This window comes from Nannospalax galili, unplaced genomic scaffold, assembly GCF_000622305.1.
Source record: "Nannospalax galili isolate Female #2095 unplaced genomic scaffold, S.galili_v1.0 scaffold667, whole genome shotgun sequence".
Taxonomy (NCBI): domain Eukaryota; kingdom Metazoa; phylum Chordata; class Mammalia; order Rodentia; family Spalacidae; genus Nannospalax; species Nannospalax galili.
Genome location: NW_008358387.1, coordinates 2,434,820 through 2,455,523, shown reverse-complemented (window position 1 = coordinate 2,455,523; position 20,704 = coordinate 2,434,820). Strand labels below are relative to the sequence as shown.

Here is a 20,704-nt window from a genome sequence, read left to right as displayed (position 1 = left end):
CAGTTAATGTGTTGGGGCCAGCACATGGAACTAGGTCTGCCTGTCAGATTCAAAGATCTGCTCCTTTAAAACTTAGGGCCTCCATTTCTGCCTCAGGTGATTGCTGTCTTTCTCAATTATCTTTGACAGGTTTTCTAGGATCTGCATTGACATTTTTCTAAAATCTCTAGTATGAGTTTATTACTTCAAAAGCATGGCATTAAAGGGCTGGAGAGATGGCTCCATATGTAATAGCACTTGCTGTGCTGAAGCTTGAAGATCTGAGTTCTGATTCCAGCACCTACATAAAAAGCTGGGTGTGGCTGTTCACCTGTGCACACACCAGTGTCGTCTTCTATGTGTAATAGGCATACACATAAAGAATTAAAATCATGTTATTTAAATAATTTTGAAGTTTATGTGTATGAATGTTTTGTCTGCATATATGTAAGTGCACCAGAGTCATGTCCTTTGGAGGCCAGAGCAGGGCGTGAGATCACCTGGAACCAGAGTTACAGACCATTGTTAGGTACCATGTGGGTCCTGGGAACCAAACCCAGGTCCATGGCAAAAGCGGCCAGTGCTCTTTAACTGTTGAGCCATCTCTCCAGCCCATTTAACTTTCAAAAGATTTTTCTAATTTGTGTATGTGAATGTGCAAATGTAGGTATGATCACTTGTGCATGTGTGGAGGCCAGAAGAGGGCGTTGATAGAACTGATGTTACAGGAATTTGCTAGATGCCTGCCTTGTTACATGAGTTTAGGGATCCAAACTGGTTTTGACGCTTGAGCAGCAGACACTCTTAAACACCAAGCCACCTCTCCAGCCCTCATTTAAATCATTTTAAAGGGAAACATTTTCTCTGCCTGGTGTATTGGTTCATAACCTCAGCATTTAGGAGGCTGAAGTAGGATCATGGGACACAGTCTGAGGCCAGTCTGGGGTATATAGTGTGTTCCAGACCAGCAGGCTACTGAGCACCAGAGTGAAAAAAACATGTTCCAAAAAAGAAAAGGAAATGGGGGGAGGGGAGGGAGTCAGATGGCTCAGAGGGTAAAGACACTAGCCATGAAAACCTTATGTCCTGAGTTCACACACACACACACACACACACACACACGTACGTTTGCTTGCGCTCAATTTACGAGTGCAGTGAGCTGCTTTCTCTTTCCTCTGAGCCCTGGTGGTGTATAGCAGTAATTGAAACTTTATCCTCTCCACGCACACACAGCCTGACACCGTATGTAATTTTACTACAGCCCCCAAATGTTGAAAGGTGGCACCACGCGGGCCTCACGGAGCCTTCCATTCCAGACTGTACGATTCAGCCTTTGGCGGCCACAGTAAACTATCTCCCCCTTCGCATACACAGACTGACAACACCCGGCGGATCGCGAAGCACGTATTCTGCAGCCGCCCACCCCTCAACTGGTCATCACTGCGCCTGCGCGTGGGAGCCGCCCGGTCTTTCAACCGCAGCAAGCCGGGGGACCCGGATGGAACCTTGCCCCGGCTGCAGCGGGCAGACTCCCGCCGCTGGGGTCCAGATCCCTGCTAGAGGGGCGGACCTGACTGGTTCCCAGATCCTGAACCGGGCGAAGAGCCGGAGCATCCTGACCTCGCCTGGGACTGGAGCTGTGCCGGACCACAGCTCGCCTGCACTGGAGAACCTAGCAATCAGGTCCTGTCCAGCGGTCTCCTAATTAAACGCCCGGCATCCCCGGAAGGTAAGTACTGTCATCCCCACCCGAGGAACTGAAAGGTCCCGGCCTGCCAGTGACAAAGCCAAGAGCCAGGCTGCAGCTGCCGCTCACGCCCAGAATTCCCACCCCTGTCCCAGAAGATCGCGGTTCCATCCTCTGCTCCTGCACCCGCGCCTTTCGTGAACTTGCACATTGTTACATACTGGTTGGGTTATATGTGGTTTGGAACTTGGGCTTAGAAGCAAGGGCACTTTGATGATTCCATTCCTGAATTGTGTGTGCGTGTGTACACATACACTTCTGTTGTGCAAACATTCACATTTAACTTTTTTTTTTCTCGTATCTATGTGTCATAAATTTGCTAAACATTGCACTTTGTGATGTCTGATCATTTATCTGTCTATCTAGACAGGGTCTCAGTGTATCCCAGGCTGGCTTCAAACTCACCGTGTTGCTGAGGAGGACCTTAAACTCCTGATCCTCCTGTCTCCACCTTCGGAGTGCTGGGGTTACAGGTGTGCCCAGCGCATGTGGTTTTATGCAGTGCTGGGGATGAAACCCAGGACTTTGTGCACATATTATACCACAGAGCCACATCCCCAGACCCTGTCTTATTTTTTATTCATCACTTTTAAGATTTCTTAAGACTACCATAACTATTCTGAAAGTGAATTTTATCTCGTAAGGTAATAGTTTTATTTTATGTATTACAGAAAACATCCCACATATAGAAAAGCCATGAGAATAATGTCTGCCTGTCATCTGACCTCAGTAGTTACCAAACCAAAGCCAATTTTATTTCTTTGATCTCCACACTACTCTGTGTCTGTGAAGTAAAATTTTTTAGAGGAAATCCCAGACATCATTTCGCTTGTAAAAAAATTACCTCTCTCTCTCTCTCTCTCTCTCTCTTCTTTAATCTCAGCACTTCAGAGGCAGAGGCAGGCAGATCTCTGAGTTTAAGGCCAGCCTGGTCTACATAGAACATTCTAAGCAAACCAGGACTACGTAGACTCTATCTCAAAAAAACAAAAATCATCTCTAACAAATGGAACCTTCAACACAACCATAATGTTATTCATAATGCATTCAAATCAGTTATTTCTCATGATGCTTTTTTAGTGTTTACATTTTTCAGGATATTGTTGCTCTTAATTACCACAAAGGAGCAAGTGAAAATTGTGAGGTTCTCAAATACAAGACTCTTGGCAGTAAGTTCATCTTTGAGGACTTGAAAGCTCTTGCCACTTATTCTTTCTTTCTGAGAGGGACAGAGAAGAGTATCATAACGATTTTCAATATTAAGAATATCAAAAGGATTTTCCAAGAAACATGTTCAAAGCAGGTATAAAAGGGCTGGGAATACAGCTCAGTGGTTGTGTGCTTACCTACTGTGCATGAGGCCCTGATTTCAATTCTCAGTTGGGAGGGCGGAGGTGGATAAAATCGTATTTGTGGCTTCATAGTAGCCCAGGCTGGTCACAAACTTGCAAGTCTCATGCCTCAGCCTCCCAAGTGCTGGGATTATAGGAGTGCATTATTATGACCAGTGGTTTGTAAGTTCTAAGATTAATTCAAGATCATGTAAGACAGGCTCCCAGTGCTTGTGAGGACTATTCTCTTCCTAAGAATGATCTAAAGTGATTTGAAATACAGCTAGTTCTGGACCCCTACTCCAGAGCTAGTGAATCAATCTCCAGGAGGAAGGCCTAGTGATACCCATTTCAGCCAGTCAGTCATATGATTCCTGGATTTACTCCACTGTCTTCTGCAACATGTCCTTGTTATTTCCATTGTTGCTCTGACTTCTATTTTGACTGGTTTTCCTGAGGGGTAGTTATGCAACTAAGCACCATGAAATTCCTTACTGCAGTTAAGTGAGTCCCCATATGAGAGTAATTTTCCTGAAATCTCAGTGACTTTGCTTTAATATATTTTATTTATTATTTTTATTTTTATGTGTTTGAGTGTATTGCCTGTATGTATGTGAGTGTACCTGTGTTGTGCAATACCTCGACTGGTTTTCCTGAGGGGTAGTTATGCAACTAAGCACCATGAAATTCCTTACTGCAGTTAAGTGAGTCCCCATATGAGAGTAATTTTCCTGAAATCTCAGTGACTTTGCTTTAATATATTTTATTTATTATTTTTATTTTTATGTGTATGAGTGTATTGCCTGTATGTATGTGAGTGTACCTGTGTTGTGCAATACCTTGGAGGTCATAAGAGGGTCATAAGAGTTCCATGATTTCCCTGGAACTGGAGTTAAGGACAGGTCATAGCCACCATGTGGGTGCTGGGAATCAAACCCGGATCCTCTGCATGAGCAGTCAGTGCTCTTAACCACTGAGCCATCTCTCCAGCACCATGACTTTGCTTTTTTTTAGATGGACAATAAATTGTACTTAGAGACAATTAAATTCTGAGTCAATTTCATAGTCTACCTTTGTGCCACAGCAGATTTAATTGGACCTAAAGACCTACTTGAAATTCTTGCTGAAGTTGGAATCAAAGCCACACAGGGATCTAATAGCTTTACATGACTATTTAATCTTTATTAAAAATAATGATCTACCTTGTCAAAAATCTGCCCTTCCTTGAGTATTTGGCAAATTATTCCTTTATCTATCCCATGATTTTTTTTTTTTTTCGGTCTCTTTGAGGCAAGATCTCCCTGTAGCCCCAGCTGGCCTGGAACTCTCTATGTAGACCAGGCTGGCCTTGAACTTAGTGATCCTCTGCCTCCCGAGTGCTGGGATTGAAAGAATGCGCCACCATGCCTGGCTTATTTCATGACTTTTAACCAAGTATATGTCCTTGGGGCAGAATGTAGGGAAGAAGGGTCATGAGATACAAAATATACCAGATTTATTTGTAATATTATTGAAAAAAACAAATCAAGTCATAAGAACAGTTTGCCAGTAAAGGACTCATGGGTGTTAATAACTTGTCTAAACCCAAATCACCTATGTTTGACTTGCTGCTAAATCATCTATGCCATGGCATTGGCTCTGCATTACTGCCTTTAAGTTGGACCGTCACACTGTCTGGACTTACTTTGAGCAGGATAGCATGTAGTGATAGAATAGCTCATAATGTGACCTTTTTTTTCATAATGTGGCTTTATTTTAACTCAGGTAGCCACTGGTTTTTAATGTATGGGCTATATTTTACTCCCAAAGGAAAACTCTATGTGGCTTCTCTGGAATAGTCTCTGAGAATTTGTGTGCCATGTCAAAGAAACGCAAATGGGATGATGACTATGTTCGTTACTGGTTCACCTGTACAACGGAGCAGGATGGAACTCAGCATCCACAGTGTGTATTGTGTAACTCCATATTTTCAAATGCTGACCTCCAGTTGTCAAAACTGTCAGACCATTTCAACAGACAGCATGGTGGAGTAGCCGGGCATGATCTCAATAGCTTGAAGCATACACCAGCACCATCTGGTCAGAGGAAAACTTTGAAAGCACTTGGAGTTGCATCTCATGAGGATGCCTTTTTACAAGCATCATATCAGTTTGCATATTTATGTGCCAAGGAGAATAATCCTCATACCATAGCTGAAAAATTTGTCAAACCTTGTGCACTGGAAATAGCACAGATTGTACTGGGACCAGATGCACAAAAAAAAACTGCAGCAGGTGCCGTTGTCAGATGATGTGATCCATTCTAGAACTGATGAAATGAGCCAGGACATCTTACAGCAAGTTCTAGAAGACATCAAAGCCAGTCCTCTTAAGGTGGGGATTCAGCTTGCTGAGACAACTGACATGGATGACTGCAACCAGCTAATGGCATTTGTGCGATATGTTAAAGAAAGAGTTGCAGTTGACCGTGAAAGGAGCAAACGTGTTCCATCTCTTCAGAGACTTCTTTCTGAAGCACAGTATAGCACTTGATATGTGCGGCTCTGTACGGATGGTGCCTCCTCTATGCTAGGAGAAAATTCAGAATTTGTTGCCTGTGTGAAAGAAGAGGCACCTCACATCGTGATCACACATTGTCTGTTGAATCCTCACACACTTGTCACAAAGACACTGCCTACCAAACTGAGGGACACTCTGTTTACTGTGGTGAGGGTAATAAATTTCATCAAAGGGCGGCTCCAAATCACCGCCTATTTCAGGCTTTCTTTGAAGAAATTGGAATTGAATATAGTGTCCTCCTTTTCCAAACTGAAATGAGGTGGCTTTCCCGGGGCCAGATACTTACCCATATTTTTGAGATGTATGAAGAAATAAATAAATTCCTTCACCACCAAAGCAGCAGTTTGACTGATGCCTTTGAAAAGAGTTTAAAATTCACCTAGCATACCTTGCAGATTTATTCAAACACTTGAATGAACTTGGTGTGTCTATGCAAAAGGACAGGCATGAACACAGTATCTGCCAGAGAAAAGTTATCTGCTTTCGTTAGGAAGCTTCCATTTTGGCAAAAGCGAATTGAAAAAAGAAATTTTACCAACTTTACTTTCCTTGAAGAAGTCACCGTAGCTGATACCGAGGGAGTGAGCATTTCAACCGACATAGCGCTGCATCTTCAACAGCTGGGCAGCTTTTGCAATGGCTATTTTGCAGTGGGAGATCTGGATGATGCCAGTAAATGGATACTAGACCCCTTTCTTTTTAATCTAGATTTTGTGGATGATGGTTATTTAATGAAAACTGATCTTGCTGAATTACGAGCCAGTGGCCAAATTCTAACAGAATTTGAGACAATGAAGCTTGAGGATTTCTGGTGTGCTCAGTTCCCAGTGTTTCCCAGCCTGGCCAAGACAGCGCTAGAGATCCTTATGCCATTCGCAACGACTTACCTTTGTGAGCTGGGATTTTCATCACTTTTACATTTCAAAAAGAAGTCCAGACGCAACCTTAATATGAGCGATGACATCCGCGTGGCTATTTCCAAAAAAGTTCCTCGTTTCTCGGACATCATTGAACAAAAGTTCCACCTGCAGCAGAAGTCACTGTGAGCTGACACACTTTTTTAATGTGTAATTTGTAATATATTCTTAATACCATTGTAAAATTGAGCTGTAATTTGATTTTCTTTCTTTTGATGTTTGTGATATATTGAATTTTGTGTTTTAAAAAGTTGGCGACTCTTTTGTTCTGTTTTGTTTTGTTTGTTTGGTCTTTTTCAGACAGGGTATCCCTGTAGCCCCAGCTGGTCTGGAACTCACTATGTAGACCAGGTTGGCGTTGAACTCACAGAGATTCGCCGGCTTCCACTGCCCTAGTACTGGGCTTAAAGGCATGCACCATCACATCCAGCTATGAAACTGTGTTTTAAGAATAAGAGCACAAGCATTTGAAAAGATTAAATACCAGAGCCTGATTGATACAAAAGATTTTTTGTGTGTGTAAATTTAAAACTTTTTTATTATTTTTACCGTATGTCTACAAGTGTTTTGCCTGCAAATATGTAGGTACACCATGTGCGTGCAGTACCCATGGAGGCCAGAAGAGGGCATCAGATCCTGGAACCAGAACAGATGGTTGTTAACACCATGTGGGTGCTGGAAATCTAACCCAGGTCCTCTACAAGAGTAACAAGTGTTCTTAACCACCAAGCCATCGCTCCAGTCCCTTGTGTGTAGCTTTTTAATGAAATATGGAAGAAAGTCATTGGACTTTTACTACATTGTAAGTTCAAGGCTAGCCTGGGCTGTGTGGGACCCTTTATAAAACAAAACCAAATAGCCAGATGTGGTGGCACACACCTTTAATCCCAGCACTCAGAAGGCAGAGGCAGGTTCAAGGCCAGCCTGGTCTACATAGCCAGTTCCAGGCCAACTGGGGCTACAGGGAGATCCTGTCTCAAAAACATCAACAACATCAAATAAAGCCCAAATAAACTAGACACCTGAACACATGGTAGGTAGGCCAGGAACAGAACTAAGAAGACAAAGAAGACCTCACACGATTCAGTGCAGAATAAGTGAGTCCTCCCTTATGAGGGTTGTCAGAGGTTGCTGTCCTCATACAGTATAGCAGAAGGAGGGGTATCTCATATAAGACTTATCTCTAGGGGCTGGAGAGATGCCTCAGTGGATAAGAGTGCTTGCTGCTCTTCCAGAGGAACAGAGTTCGATTTCCAGCACCCACATCAGGTGGTTCACAACTGCCTATAACTCCAACTCCAAGGGATCCAGCACCACCTCCTGGCTGCACATGTGCACTTCCCCATACACAGACATAAATAAAAATAAATACTCCTTTTCAAAAAGACTTATTAGGGGCTGGAGAGATGGTTTGGTGGTTAAGAGCACTAGTTGCTCTTACAGAAGACCCCAGCACTCACATGGCACCTAAAAAACACCCATAACTCCATTTCCAGGGGATCTGATGCCCTCTTCTGACTTCCGTGGGTATTGCACCACATGGTTGCACTTACATATACGCAGGCATAACACTCACACATAAAATTTAAAAATAAATAAGACTTATTTCTAATTTACTCTTTGGAGTTAGTCTCTGTCTAATCCCTTGTTTCCCATGCTTCTGTGATGCTGATAAATATCCTAATATATATCAGTCAGTCTGTATTTTAAATTACTTCAGCTCTCTAAGTCAAGACTGCCGAGAGAGAGGCTCCTGAGCTTTACTCTAGAGATTCTGATTGAACAGCCCTGCAGTAAGATGAAGACCCTCATATCTGACCAGCTTTCCAGATGATTCAGAGCAATACACAGGGATTCGCTGGTCCTTTGGCCTCATCTGCTTTTCCTACACTTAATCTTCCTTCACTCTAATTTCCTCACTTATATCACACCTGATATCTATTTTTCTAAGATAGTTCAAAACTTTTGAGTGAACCGGAGTATAAATTATGAATAAAATGACATAAAATCACAGCACTAGTTCACGGCTGTCAAAAAATTTCCCACGGGGGGAGGGAGAGGAGATGGCAAAGTTAGTAAAGGCCCTTGCCCTGTAAGACTGCAGCCTGAGTTCAGTCCCCAGAACCCATATAAAAGTAGAAAGAACTGACTCTAGAGTTGTCATTTGACATCCAAATGTACACTGTGGCATGTGTTTCCACACACACATCATACAACACTAGTAATAAAAATTAAAACTTTAAAAGATTCCCATGAGCCAGGTGTGGTGGCACATGCCTTTAGTGCCAGTACTCAGAAGGCAGAGGCAGGCAGATTTCTATGAGATTGAGGCTATCCTGGTCTACATAGAGATTTCCAGGCTAGCTGGGGCTACAGGGAGACCATGTCAAAAAAACAAAAACCAAAAAATCCAATGGGAATCTTAGAATACTCTCTGAATGATAATATTGGATAATATGGCAAATCATGTGTTTATATTTTTTCTTATTTATTCTTTTTATTTATGTGTATGAGTCTTTTGCCTGCATGTATATAAGTGCACCATGTGCATATAATGTGCCACAGAGGTCAGAAGAGGGTGTTGGATCCCCTGGAACTGGAGTTACAGATAGTTGTTAGCTGCCATGTGGGTGCTGGGAATCAAACCTGGGTCCTCTAGAAGAGCAGCAAGTGTTCTTAACCACTAAGCCATCTCTCCAACCCTGTATTTTTATATTTTAAAGGTTTACATTTTTATTTAATTTTATTTTTATATCATATGTATGAGTGTTTTGCCTGCATATATGAAGGTGCACTCATGCAAGCCTGGTGCCCATGGACACCAGCAAAGAGGTTGTTGGATCCCCTGATATGAGCGTGCGGGGATCTCGGGGCGCCAGCTGCTGGGCATGGCGCCGGTCTCCCTCACACCGCCAGAGTGGACGTGGCGCAGGTCGCGCACCACATCTGCCATTTGGGTCCTGGATCTCGCTGCTCTGTGGGTCTCTGCTACCGGGGCTGGCCTGGTCAAGTTCCACCCCAATTTCACCCGTGCACTTGGGTCTCTGCTACCGGGGCTGGCCTGGTCGAGTTCCGCCCCAATTTCACCCGGGCACTTTCTCTCTAACAGCTGCTGGGTCACGAGGAGAGGTGCGGGACGGCTAAAGCTGGGTTTCTGTGAGTCGATGATGGAAGGATAGCGCCCCCCGGGGAGGCTGGATCGTAGGCAGTAAGACACAGAACTCAGCTCAGTCAGTGGTACAGCCCCTTTATTCAGTGACTTAGCTCAGCTCCAAGTCTTGGTGATCCAGCTCTGATTTATTGAGGGGAAACCAGGATACTTATACTGTAGGGGCAGTGGTAAAAGCCTTAGCTGATAGGTACTTTTAGGATGCCTCATTTACATGTAGAGGTGGGCTCCTGCCAGGCACACAAGAAAACCTGGCGTTTTCAGAGCCAGAAGCCATGTTTCTGTGACGGCTACTTCAAAAGATGAGTCAGGAAAATGCCGGGAAGGCACCCTGCTGATAAAAGGAGTCTCTGCATATGAAGCCGAGCCCCTGGGCTATCTGGACATGAAGAGACTGCTACTTTACACAACAAGGGTCCCCAACACCCTAGAACTGGAGTTACAGACTGTTGTTAGCTGCCATGTGGGTGCAGGGAACTAAACCCATGTTCCCTGGGAGAGCACCCAGTGCTCTTAACTGCTGAGCCATCTCTCCAGTCCTGTCCCCTCCAGTTTTTTATGATAGCACTAATAACTTTAGTTCACTTGCTGGTTATTCATAGTCCTTTAAAGATTTTTCCCTCAAGAAATGGATCACATAAAAATAGATCAGAGATGTGCAGAAGGTTTGAGTTTTGTTTTTGCAGTATTAGAAACTGAACTCAGAGTCTTGCACATGCTAGGCAGGCTCCACCACTGAGCTACACCCCCAGCCCTCAACTTCATGGTAGTTTTTAAAAAAATGAAAGAAAACCCGAAGATGAATGGGCTCCGACTACCAAATGTAGATGCCACCTACACACTATAATGAGCGCTTACGTCTTTACACAAAACTCAGTGTTGTCAGTATGCATCAAAATTTTTACCGGCAAATGTCTTCTTTCATTTAAAGATATGGATACAAAACTATACACCCTAAGTTTTCCTATTAGAATCTAACATCAAGAGCAGAGGGAAATTTGTCCAAAGAAATAACTCTAGATGCTTGTGTGAGGGCTTTGGGGAACTGTTTGTTTCATTTTTGGTTTTTGAGACAGGGTCTCATTCTATAGCCCAAGCTAACTGGCATTCACTGTGTAGCCCAGGTGGACGTCAATTCAAAGTGACCCTCCTGCCTACTAAGTGCTGGGTTTCCAGGCAGGAACCACTGTATTAGTTACTTTTCTGTTGCTGTGATAAAACACTCTGACCAAAGCAGCTTATAGAAGGAAGAATTTATTTGCCTTATGGTTCCCCAGGGAGAGTTCGTAATGGGCAGTCATGGGAGCAGGAAACAGCAAGAGAGACAACTGAGAGCTCACACTTCCAAGCACACCCAGGGGTGGGGGGTGACTGAGACTGGAAGTGGGACCAGGCTACAAACTCTCAAAGTCCACGCCCCAGTGACATACTCCCTCCAGCAAGGCCCCATCTCATAAGCTTCTACAAACAGTGCCACCAACTAGGGACCAGGTGTTCAAATACAGGAGCCTATGGGAAACATTTCTCATTCAAACCATCACAACCACTGTGCCTGGCTTTATGTAAAGTTTAATGTGTGTATGGTTCTAAAGAGAAGGAAGAAGAGAGTAGGGGTGGGGACAGGAGTGTGTAGGAAGCCTGTGACTAACAGAGCTACCACAGTAGAACTAGGATGAAATGACCTTTGACATCGTTCCTCCCTCCTTCCCTTCCTTCCTGGGATGAAATGGCCTTTGACACCCTATCCTTTGATATCCTTTCCTTCTTTCTTCCCTCCCATCCCCCTGCCTCCCTTCCTTCCTCCCTCTGTCCCTCCCTCCCTCCTTCATCTCCCTGAAGCCTCAACTCACCTGGATGACATTATGAAACCAGGTTGGCCTCCATCTCTGCTCAGAGGCGCGTGCCACCACCCCAACTACACCCTCTCTCATTTAGTCTACTAATTAACTATTGCTCTAAAAATCCCAAAGAACATGTTTTTAATTCATTTTTAAGTTTCAGAAACTTATTTTCCCATTTATGAAAATGAAAAATAAAAGACTTTAGTTGGATTTAATTGAAAACAATCTCAGCAAGGTGTGATGGCTCAGTCCTGTTATCCCAGTACTCAAGAGGTTGAAGCAGGAGGATTGCTGTGAGTTTGAAGACTGGCTGGGTTGTACAGTGGGACCATGTCTCCAAAGACCAATAATAGGTGCTAGAGAGATGGGTCAGCAGTTAAGAGCACTGGCTACTGTTCCAGAGGACCCCAGTTCAATTTCTAGCAGCTATATGGCAGCTGGCAACCATCCATAACTACAGGGGATCCAATGCCCTTTTCTGGCCTCCAGTATTGCATGCACGTGGTGCACTTACATCCATGTAGTGATTTTCACTCATACACACTGATATAGGCAAAACATCATATTGAAACACCATGTAGGGTAAATTCATCCTCTGAGGAAAAGAGGGGTGGGTCTATAGACCCAGAGAGAAGCTGAGCACACTGGGAAAAAAGGAGAAGATGGCACCATTTGGGGAGCAAGAAACAGCAGGCAAGAGGGCGAGCCAGCCTCCCGTGGACCCCCGAGGGACACCATGGACCCCTAGGGGTCCCATGGACCTCGCAAGGACCTCGTGGACCCCACACAGACCTCAAGGGGTGAGATGGTGTGCAGATAGCTGGTGAACTTCGGGCAGGGCATGATGAGGATCTCAAAGCTTAGTCAAAATGTAGAAGATGGACTATGGGAGCTTATGCTTTGTACATCAGCCTTTCCTGAACATCATATAAACTATTCTAAAACCCAAATAAAAGATATTATGTCAGTTTAGCCGGGCGTGGTAGCACACGCCTTTAATCCCAGCACTTGGGAGGCAGAGGCAGGCGATCTCTGTAAGTTCAAGACCAGCCTGGTGCACATAGTGAGTTCCAGGACAGCTGGGGCTACAGGGAGACCCTGTCTCAAAAAGACCAAAAAAAAAAAAAAACAAAAAAAAACATATTATGTCACTTTGTTAGCCCTGGAGCCTCAGAGGGCACAAGCAGGGGTCTCTCAAGAAGAGGGAGGAGAAAATTTAGTGAAACAAATTGGCATAGGAGGCAGGAGAAAGGAACTGCACCAAGTGCCAGTACATGGGGATGTGGGCCTGGGAAAGCCGTGAGGTTCCAGCAGTGACCCGACCCGCGAGACAGTCAACATGGGTACCTGGAGGGAGGAGAGGGGACGAAAGGGACAAGTGATGCGAAGAATGGAGACAAGACAGGCTTTCTGATCAAGTCTCATTTATTGATAGAAAAGGAACAGTTTTTATAGAGAGGGGAAGGGGGAAGTTGGCAGGGATAAATCTATTGAGGCAGAGCAATTTTATTGACAGAACACCATAGTAACATCACAATTCTATAGTAAGGCCACAAATCAATTGTAAGGTTACACCTGTATGATTACAAAGTAATACAGAAAGTTTCTTAGGCAGTTCCATGAGAAATGAGGGAGTCTCTCAAGCGGTAAGTGCCCGAGTTAGAACAACATATTTGTGTGAGGCTTTCAAGTATAGTCATCTGGTTAATCTCAAACCAGGTCAGCCTTGATGTCTGGAAAACAGCTTTGCCAGGAAACAGGTCTTACTATATTCTGGGGTGGGGGCCTACGGCTCTCCACACAGCAGCGTCTGGTGAGCTGATTGGAAGGGAGCTGGGTTCAGATTCCCAAATCCAGAAGGGCAGAGATGGGCACCAGAAGGAGTCCTGTGAGGTAACACCACACATCCTGGAGAAGCTGGTGGGAACCCAGGGGAGAGAGAGGCCAAACCCCATAGGCTTAAGGGAGCTAGTTATGCTCCATGTGCATTATACAATGGATCATGAAATATATAATTAGAATGATGCAGGCCACGCAGACGCAGACAGAATCAAAAGGAAAAATCTCAGGGCCACAGCTATGTTGTAAATGTGGGGAAACAGCTCAGTTACTAAAAAAAAAAAAAAAAATGGAGTCCACCTCCACATGGATTTGAAAACTTAAAGATTATAGAAAACCTGGAAAAAAAATCTTACAAACTCAGAGAGTGAACCCAGAAAGGGAGCATGGCCACTTTGCATAATAAAAGATTTTCCCAAGGCAGAGGAAGCTGAAAAGGCCAAGGAGCTTGAGAGAAAAAAACCAAAACAGACACTTTAACTTATGTAAGGTTAGGCGACCAGGGGTCCAAGGACTCAGGAAAAAAGCAGATAGTAGTGAAAGAAGAAATGACCTAAAATTAAAATAGCTAAAGTTGCCCTCAGATCCAACCTTTGATACAAAAAGAGAAAAAAGCTACAGTACTGGAGCTAGAAATACTCCACACTGGAGCTGTTAAAACTAGGAAGGCAAGCAAGCAATCAAAGAGCCCCTCACCACAGTGCTAGCGAGGGTATGGGACATGGGAGCAAATAATGTCAAACTAAGTCCTTCAGAAGCTTCACAGCTGAGTTATATAACCACACGTCTGTCCTTGTGACATAGGCTGTTCAACCTAACCCAATGTGGGGGGGGGGCAGTCGTTAATGGGATGGTTGGTGCAAGGCATTAAAGATACGTGGTCATCACCAAGGGAAACTCCCATGATTAACAAAGGCTGGAAGACTATAAAGGAGGGACAGGCATTACTGAGAGAACTTGCTATGAGAAAAGCAATATATGATGGCCAGTTCACTGGGCCAAATAAAACTGTGTTCACCAGAAATATAAAGGAAAGCTTAATTCAACTGGGACCTCAAGAATGGTATAGAGCTTTAATGGTTTTGCTAGGCCTTTTAATGGGACAGGATCTTTGTAAAGTGAGGGAGGCTTTAGGAGATCTAAGTGACTGACCAGCGTGTAAAATGTGTCTGTAGAATAACAGAACACCCTACAAGAGCTATAAAAAAGACCAGACAGAGTCAGGCATGATGGTGCAGGCCTGTAGTCCCAGCACTTGGGAGGCAGAGGCAGGCGGATCTCTGTGAGTTCAAGGCCAGCCTGGTCTACTTAGTGAGATTTATCGTCCTCTTTTTTTTTAAAAAAAAAAAAAAAAAAAAAAAAAAAAAAAAAAAAAAAAAAAAACACCAGATGGAAGAAATGGTCTGTTTGGGTTACTCGAAGACAAATGTGGCAAGACTTATGTCAAGCCCAGATTCCCAAAGAAAAAAATTGGTAGAAAACAAAATTCAGTACTAAGTTTCTGGAAGGATTTAAAACCAGAGGAACAGTTGAAAAAAGATATTCAGAGGATAAAAACTGTCCCAGGGGTGGTTAAGGATCCCCAAAGATTAAATAAGGTATATTTATTTCTCTTCTAAAAAAGGCTATGCTAGGAATGGAAGCAGTTTTTCCTACCAGAGCCTCCCCCAGCAGCCAGGTGTGGTCAATGGGAAGATGACAGATGTGGCTACAGTCAGGAGGCAGACCCAGGGCCAGTCTGACTCAGGGAACCAACAAGTGCAGCAGGGACAGGAGAAGCCCTCTGCCTCCTTAGCCCAGTGCAGGGTCAGGCAACTGGAGCCAACACCTGTAAGTGTATCAAGAATAAAAGAATACAAAGAGACTCCATGTAAGATCCCCAGAATGCAGAATGACCCCAAAGGGATAATTAAAGATAGTAAGAACTAACCAAAGTAATGCCTCTTACCCATGCTATGGTACCTAACAAAGATCTATGGAGAAAGAAATTAGGATGAAGAAGTAAAACATTTCCATGCTGTGTTAGACCTTGTCTATGATTGATTTAATATATGATGTTGACCTTTGAGTGTTTTACAGATGTGAAACCATTTGAAAGATACCTGAAGAAATAAAGGCCAGCTATCGCTGTAAGATTCTTGAGCGTTTTATGGTTGGGTAAGATAAAAAACAGAGGGTCCCCAAACTATACAACTGTTAAGAAAAACTACAGTACCAGGGGTAGTTTGCTCCCCATGAGCTGTTGGTCAGAGAGAGATCCTAGAGGTCCTCAAATTAACCCAGGCTATTGCCACTAATGTTGGTTGTACATTAAAAAGGCTAGTAATAGCCAGGTGTGGTAGCGCATGCCTTTAATCCCAGGAGGCAGGCGGATCTCTGAGAGTTCAAGGCCAGCCTGGTCTGCGTCGTGAGTTCCAGGCCAGCTGGGCTACAGGGAAACCCTGTTTAAAAATAATAAAATTAAAAATAATAAAATGCCCACCTTGAGCTTCTGCTGGCTCCAAACTATCAGACAGAACTCTGTGGGGTCCAGTTCTAGACTTTAAGTGTTTACTAGGAAATGGAACAGGAGATACAAATGGCTTTTTTAAATTTTTATTTATTATTTTTTTATGTGTATGTGCCTGCATGTATGTGAGTGCACCTGTGTCGTGCAATGCCTTGGAGGTCAGAAGAGGTCTTCAGATTCCCCTGGAACTGGAGTTAAGGACGGTTTGTAGCCACCATGTGGGTTCTGGGAATCGGACCCGGGTCCTCTGCAAAAGCAGTCAGTGCTCTTAACCGCTGAGCCATCTCTCCAGCAAGCCTGTGGATGTTTGATGTCTTGGCTACTTTTCTAAGCCCCCCAAAACTGCTTGAAGAGCATGAATACATCAGGCATAACCTGGAAAGAATAAAACCAAATAGATATATGCTTCTAAAGCACAAACTTCACGATGCTTGAGTTTTAACTCAGTTGAAAACACAGGCTCTGGTTGTTTATACTGTGTAGTCTTTTTAGCACTAAGTTATATGAAAATATTGTCAAGTTTAGTTTTAATATTTAGCATTTGGAAAAGACCTTTCGAAGCTTTCAAAGTACATCTTAGTTTGAAGGACAGTATAATGCTGTTGTCTGTTTCATTGAATTTGTAATTTATCTGAGAATAAAGAAACCTAACATCTCATTTGTTCTGCAAATTTACCAAAAATCTTATTCTGATTCAGAAATGGATTCAGTTCCTGGCTCAGCTGTTCACTAGCAAGTCAAGAAGTCTGAAGAACAAAGGGGGTGGGCACCTGACAGATGGCTCAGTGGGTATGACACTTACCACTAAGCTGGATGACATAAGTTCAATTCCTGGGACTCACAGGGTAGGAGAGAACCAATTGTTCTCCTCTGATCTCCACACACACACCATGGCAGGCTCATGCATGTACCCACATCATATGTATAACAGTACTACCATAGCAGGACTGGGGTGAAATGGCCTCTGACAACCTCTCTCTTTCAGTAAGTCTACTGGACTGCTGCTGTATACTAAATTAATTCTAGTACTCTGAAACAAAAATCAAAGAGCAAGTTTTTATTTCATTTTTAAATTCTTGAAGTTTATTTTCCTGTTTACTAAAATGGAAAAAAAAGATTTCAGCTGGGTGTGGTGGTGTATGACTTTAATCCTAGCACTCAGGACTCAGAGGCAGGTGGATTTCTGTGAGATCAAGGCCAGCCTGGTCTACAGAACGAATTCCAGGTCATCTGGGGCTACAGGGAGATCCAGTTTCAAACAGAAAACAAAACAATCTCAATGGCTATGATGGCTCACTCTTGTTATCCCAGCACTCAAGAGGCTGGGATAATTATTTATATGTGTGTGTGTGTGTGTGTGTGTGTGTGTGTGTGTGTATGTGTTTGTGTGTGTGTGTGTGTGTGAAGTCAGGCCAGCTGGTCATCTCACGTTGACCTACCTGACATTCATCCATTCACTCACTCTTCATCATGTCTCCCTTGTTTTCCTCGAGGAACTCTCTTTCTTTCCACCTGTCATTCTATATGACCCACTCTTAGTTAACAAGACTTGCCTTTAGTATTTTCACTGGAATTAGTAGGGCAGATGCCCCGCATGTTGAGCTAGAAGGTTGTGTAAATCTTCCATCAATCAATGTTGCTACCTTATTCAAAGAAGCTTCCAGAAAATGCAGCCAGAGAAAGGCAGAAGGTGTTCCCACTGCTCTCACAGCTAATGCAGCAATGCTTTGTTTTTCTTCCTTCACCTTCGTGAGGTAACAAATCCCCCCCCCGTTTAATTTTTTTTTACAAAAACTTTGAGAATTTCATACATGCATATAAGGTGTTTTGATCAAATCCATGCTCACTCTCTCCACTCCAATATTCCCCCTCTGAAAAGGTAACCCTAAAATCTTTTAAGGATTAGATACACGCTCCCAAATACTTTTGACAGTTTTGGCCTTGGAACAGAGTATATTGCTAACAGGCCCAAGGACATTTTGACTTTTAGCCAAGAAACTGGCTACATTTCTTTGGGGTCTTTTTACCCTAACTACCTAGCCAATTCCTACCTCCTATTCTTATCACGCCATCCTCTGAAGGGGTTACCCACATTGCCAATAGGGAATAGGGTCGCAGACTGCTCTGGCCTCTTCCATGCTGAACAGGGACGCAGGGTGAGGGAATTGGGGTACCCCTTCACAGGGTCTATCTAAAAGACTTCCAGATTGTATAACTCTTGTCTCTAAGGGGAGAAGAAAGTCCTGGAATCATGAATGAGAGACGTGAAGGAGAAGTAAAGGCAAGAGTAACTAGCATTACAAGTTCTAGACAGGGAACTAGAAAAAAAAGAACAGGGAAATTTTCAAATGTTCATATGAGAGTCCATTGGAGTTTCTTGACAAGAGCTTCCAAAAGCATCCCTCTATTGGGTTCCTACTCATTTTTTTTTCTGTCTTCCAAGGCTGGACTACTCTGGGAAGAGTGGCTGGATACTCAGGTGAGGGTCCAGTGACCCTGCTTAATGAAGGAACACAACCGTCAACAAGCCCAATTGTGACTTTGTTTAGCGGTCAGGCCCAGCCGAAGTCGCGATGATGGTAGTTATTTCATGCAGAAGGAACTGCTGTATAGCATCATCTTATTAAAAGGACCTGGAATTTAAAAGGATTTGTGCTAGGAGCCACATATGAGGGAGAACATACGTCATTTGTTTTTCTGAGTCTGTGTTACTTCACTTAGTATAACAGTGTCTAGTTCCATCCTTTTATCTGCAAATTTCATTATTTCATCTTTTTTTACTGTTGAACAGAACTCCATCATGTAAATATACCACATTTTTGTTAACTACTCATCAGTTAAGGGACACTTAGGTTGCTTCGATCTCTTGGCTATTATGAAAAGAGCAGCAACAAACATGGTTATACAAGTGTCTCAACAATAGGATGAGTCCTTTGGGTATATGCCAAGAAGTGGTATAACCGGGTCATATGGTAGGTTTTTAGTTTTTTAAGAGTTCTCCACACTGTTTTCCATAGAGGTTGCACAAGTTTGTGTCCCGACCCGCAGGACAGTCAACGTGGGTACCTGGAGAGAGGAGAGGGGACAGAAAGGGACAAGTGACGCGAAGAATGGAGACAAGACAGGCTTTCTGATCAAGTCTCATTTACTGATGGAGAAGGAACAGTTTTCATAGAGAGGGAAAAGGGGAAACTTGGCAGGGACAAATCCATTGAGGCAGAGCAATTCTATTAACAGAACAATTATCATAATAACACCACACCAATTGATCACAGAGTAAATTCCATAGTAACACCACAATTCTATATAGCAAGTTATGAATCAATTATAAGGTTACACCTGCATGATTACAAGGTAATACAAAGATGTTTTCTAAGCAGTTCCATGAGAAATGAGGGAGTCTCTCAAGCGGTAAGTGCCCGAGTTAGAATAACATGTTTGTGTGAGGCTTTCAAGTATAGTCATCTGGTTAATCTCAAACCAGGCCAGCCTTGATGTCTGAAAAACAGCTTTGCCAGGAAACAGGTCTTGTTATATCCTGGGGTGGGGGCCTACGGCTCTCCAGCTGCTTTGGCTGCCTTCCTGGCTTAGGTTGCTACCAGTGAGATCTCCTCTTACCCGTCTTTGGCTATCTGGTTCAGCTCTCAAGTGGACGACTGAAGCACGTCGTCATGTGGCCTTTCAGATTCATAGGGCTCTTCCCTATCTTTAAGTGCAAGCCTAAGATAATGTATTTGAGTTGGCTTTGCTGTAAGATCATCAATCTGACTTTTAATGAAGGTGGTAACTTTTACCCCAACCTGTGCTCTGTGTTGAGGTTAGGCAGAGCCTAAGTCCCCGTCCAAGCAAACAAAATGACCCTAAGGGGACAAACAGTGTACAGCACGGAAGGGCATTACATAAATGATTAGAACAATGGTGCACAAAGCATGTGGAACAAATAATTCACTTTTTTGATTGTTTCTTTTGCTGTACAGAAGCTTTTCAGTTTAATGAGGTCCCACTTGTTGATTGCTGACCTTAATTCATGAGCATCTTCTGTCTGATTTAGAAAATCCTTTTCTACACCTATATCCTGTAAGTTACTGCCAATATTTTCTTCTAATAGTTTCAGGGTTTCCAGTTTCACATTGAGGTATTTGATCCATTTGGAGTTGACCTTTGAGCAAGACAAAAAATAAGGATCTAGTTTCATTCTTCTACAGGTGGAGATCCAGTTTTGCCAGCACCATTTGTTGAAGATGCTGTCTTTCCTCCATTGTGTGTTCTTGGCACCTTTGTCAAATATCAGGTGGCTGAAATTGCATGTACTCAGGTTTGGATCTTCAATGATGTTTCATTAATCATTGTGTCATTTTAACAATATTAATTCTTCCAGTCCATGAACATGGGAGGTCCTTCCATCTCCTAGTGTCTTCAATCTCTTTCTTTAAAAATTTTAAAACTTTCATTGTAGAGATCTTTGGTGTCTTTGGTCAGATTTATTCCAAGATATTTTATTTATTTATTTTTTTGAGGCTATTGTGAATGGGAGGTTTCCCTGTAATCTTTAGATTGCTTGTTAATGGTATATAGAGAGGCTACTGATTTTTGTAGGTTAATTTTGTAACCTGCCACTTTACTGAATGTGTTAATAATTTCTAGGAGTTTGCGCATGGAATTTTTGGCATCCCTTAGATATAATATCATACCATCTGAAAAAAGGGATAATTTGAGCTCTTCTTTTCCAATTATTACTCCTTTAATTTCCTTCTCTTGTCTTATTGCTCTTGCAAGAGTTTCATGCACTGTGTTAAAAAAGAGTAAGAGCACAT

The 20,704-nt window shown here is 43.1% G+C and overlaps 2 protein-coding genes across 2 annotated transcripts in view; both read left to right on the top strand.

Annotated features, from left to right (window-relative positions):
* Positions 1–1,573: 1,573 nt before the first annotated feature.
* On the top strand, positions 1,574–6,790 carry Zbed8 (zinc finger BED-type containing 8). The gene is given in 8 exon segments (XM_008821664.3): positions 1,574–1,708; positions 4,867–5,314; positions 5,316–5,509; positions 5,511–5,596; positions 5,599–5,790; positions 5,793–5,972; positions 5,975–6,051; positions 6,053–6,790. Coding segments are annotated over 7 exon segments (1,737 nt in total). The 5' UTR covers positions 1,574–1,708; positions 4,867–4,915; the 3' UTR covers positions 6,662–6,790.
* C1qtnf2 (C1q and TNF related 2) overlaps positions 1,641–20,704 on the top strand; it is a 67,353-nt gene continuing 48,289 nt past the window's right edge. The window contains exon 1 of the mRNA XM_008821665.3: positions 1,641–1,708. The gene's annotated coding sequence lies outside the window, so the exon portion shown is untranslated. The remainder of the gene's footprint in view (positions 1,709–20,704) is intronic.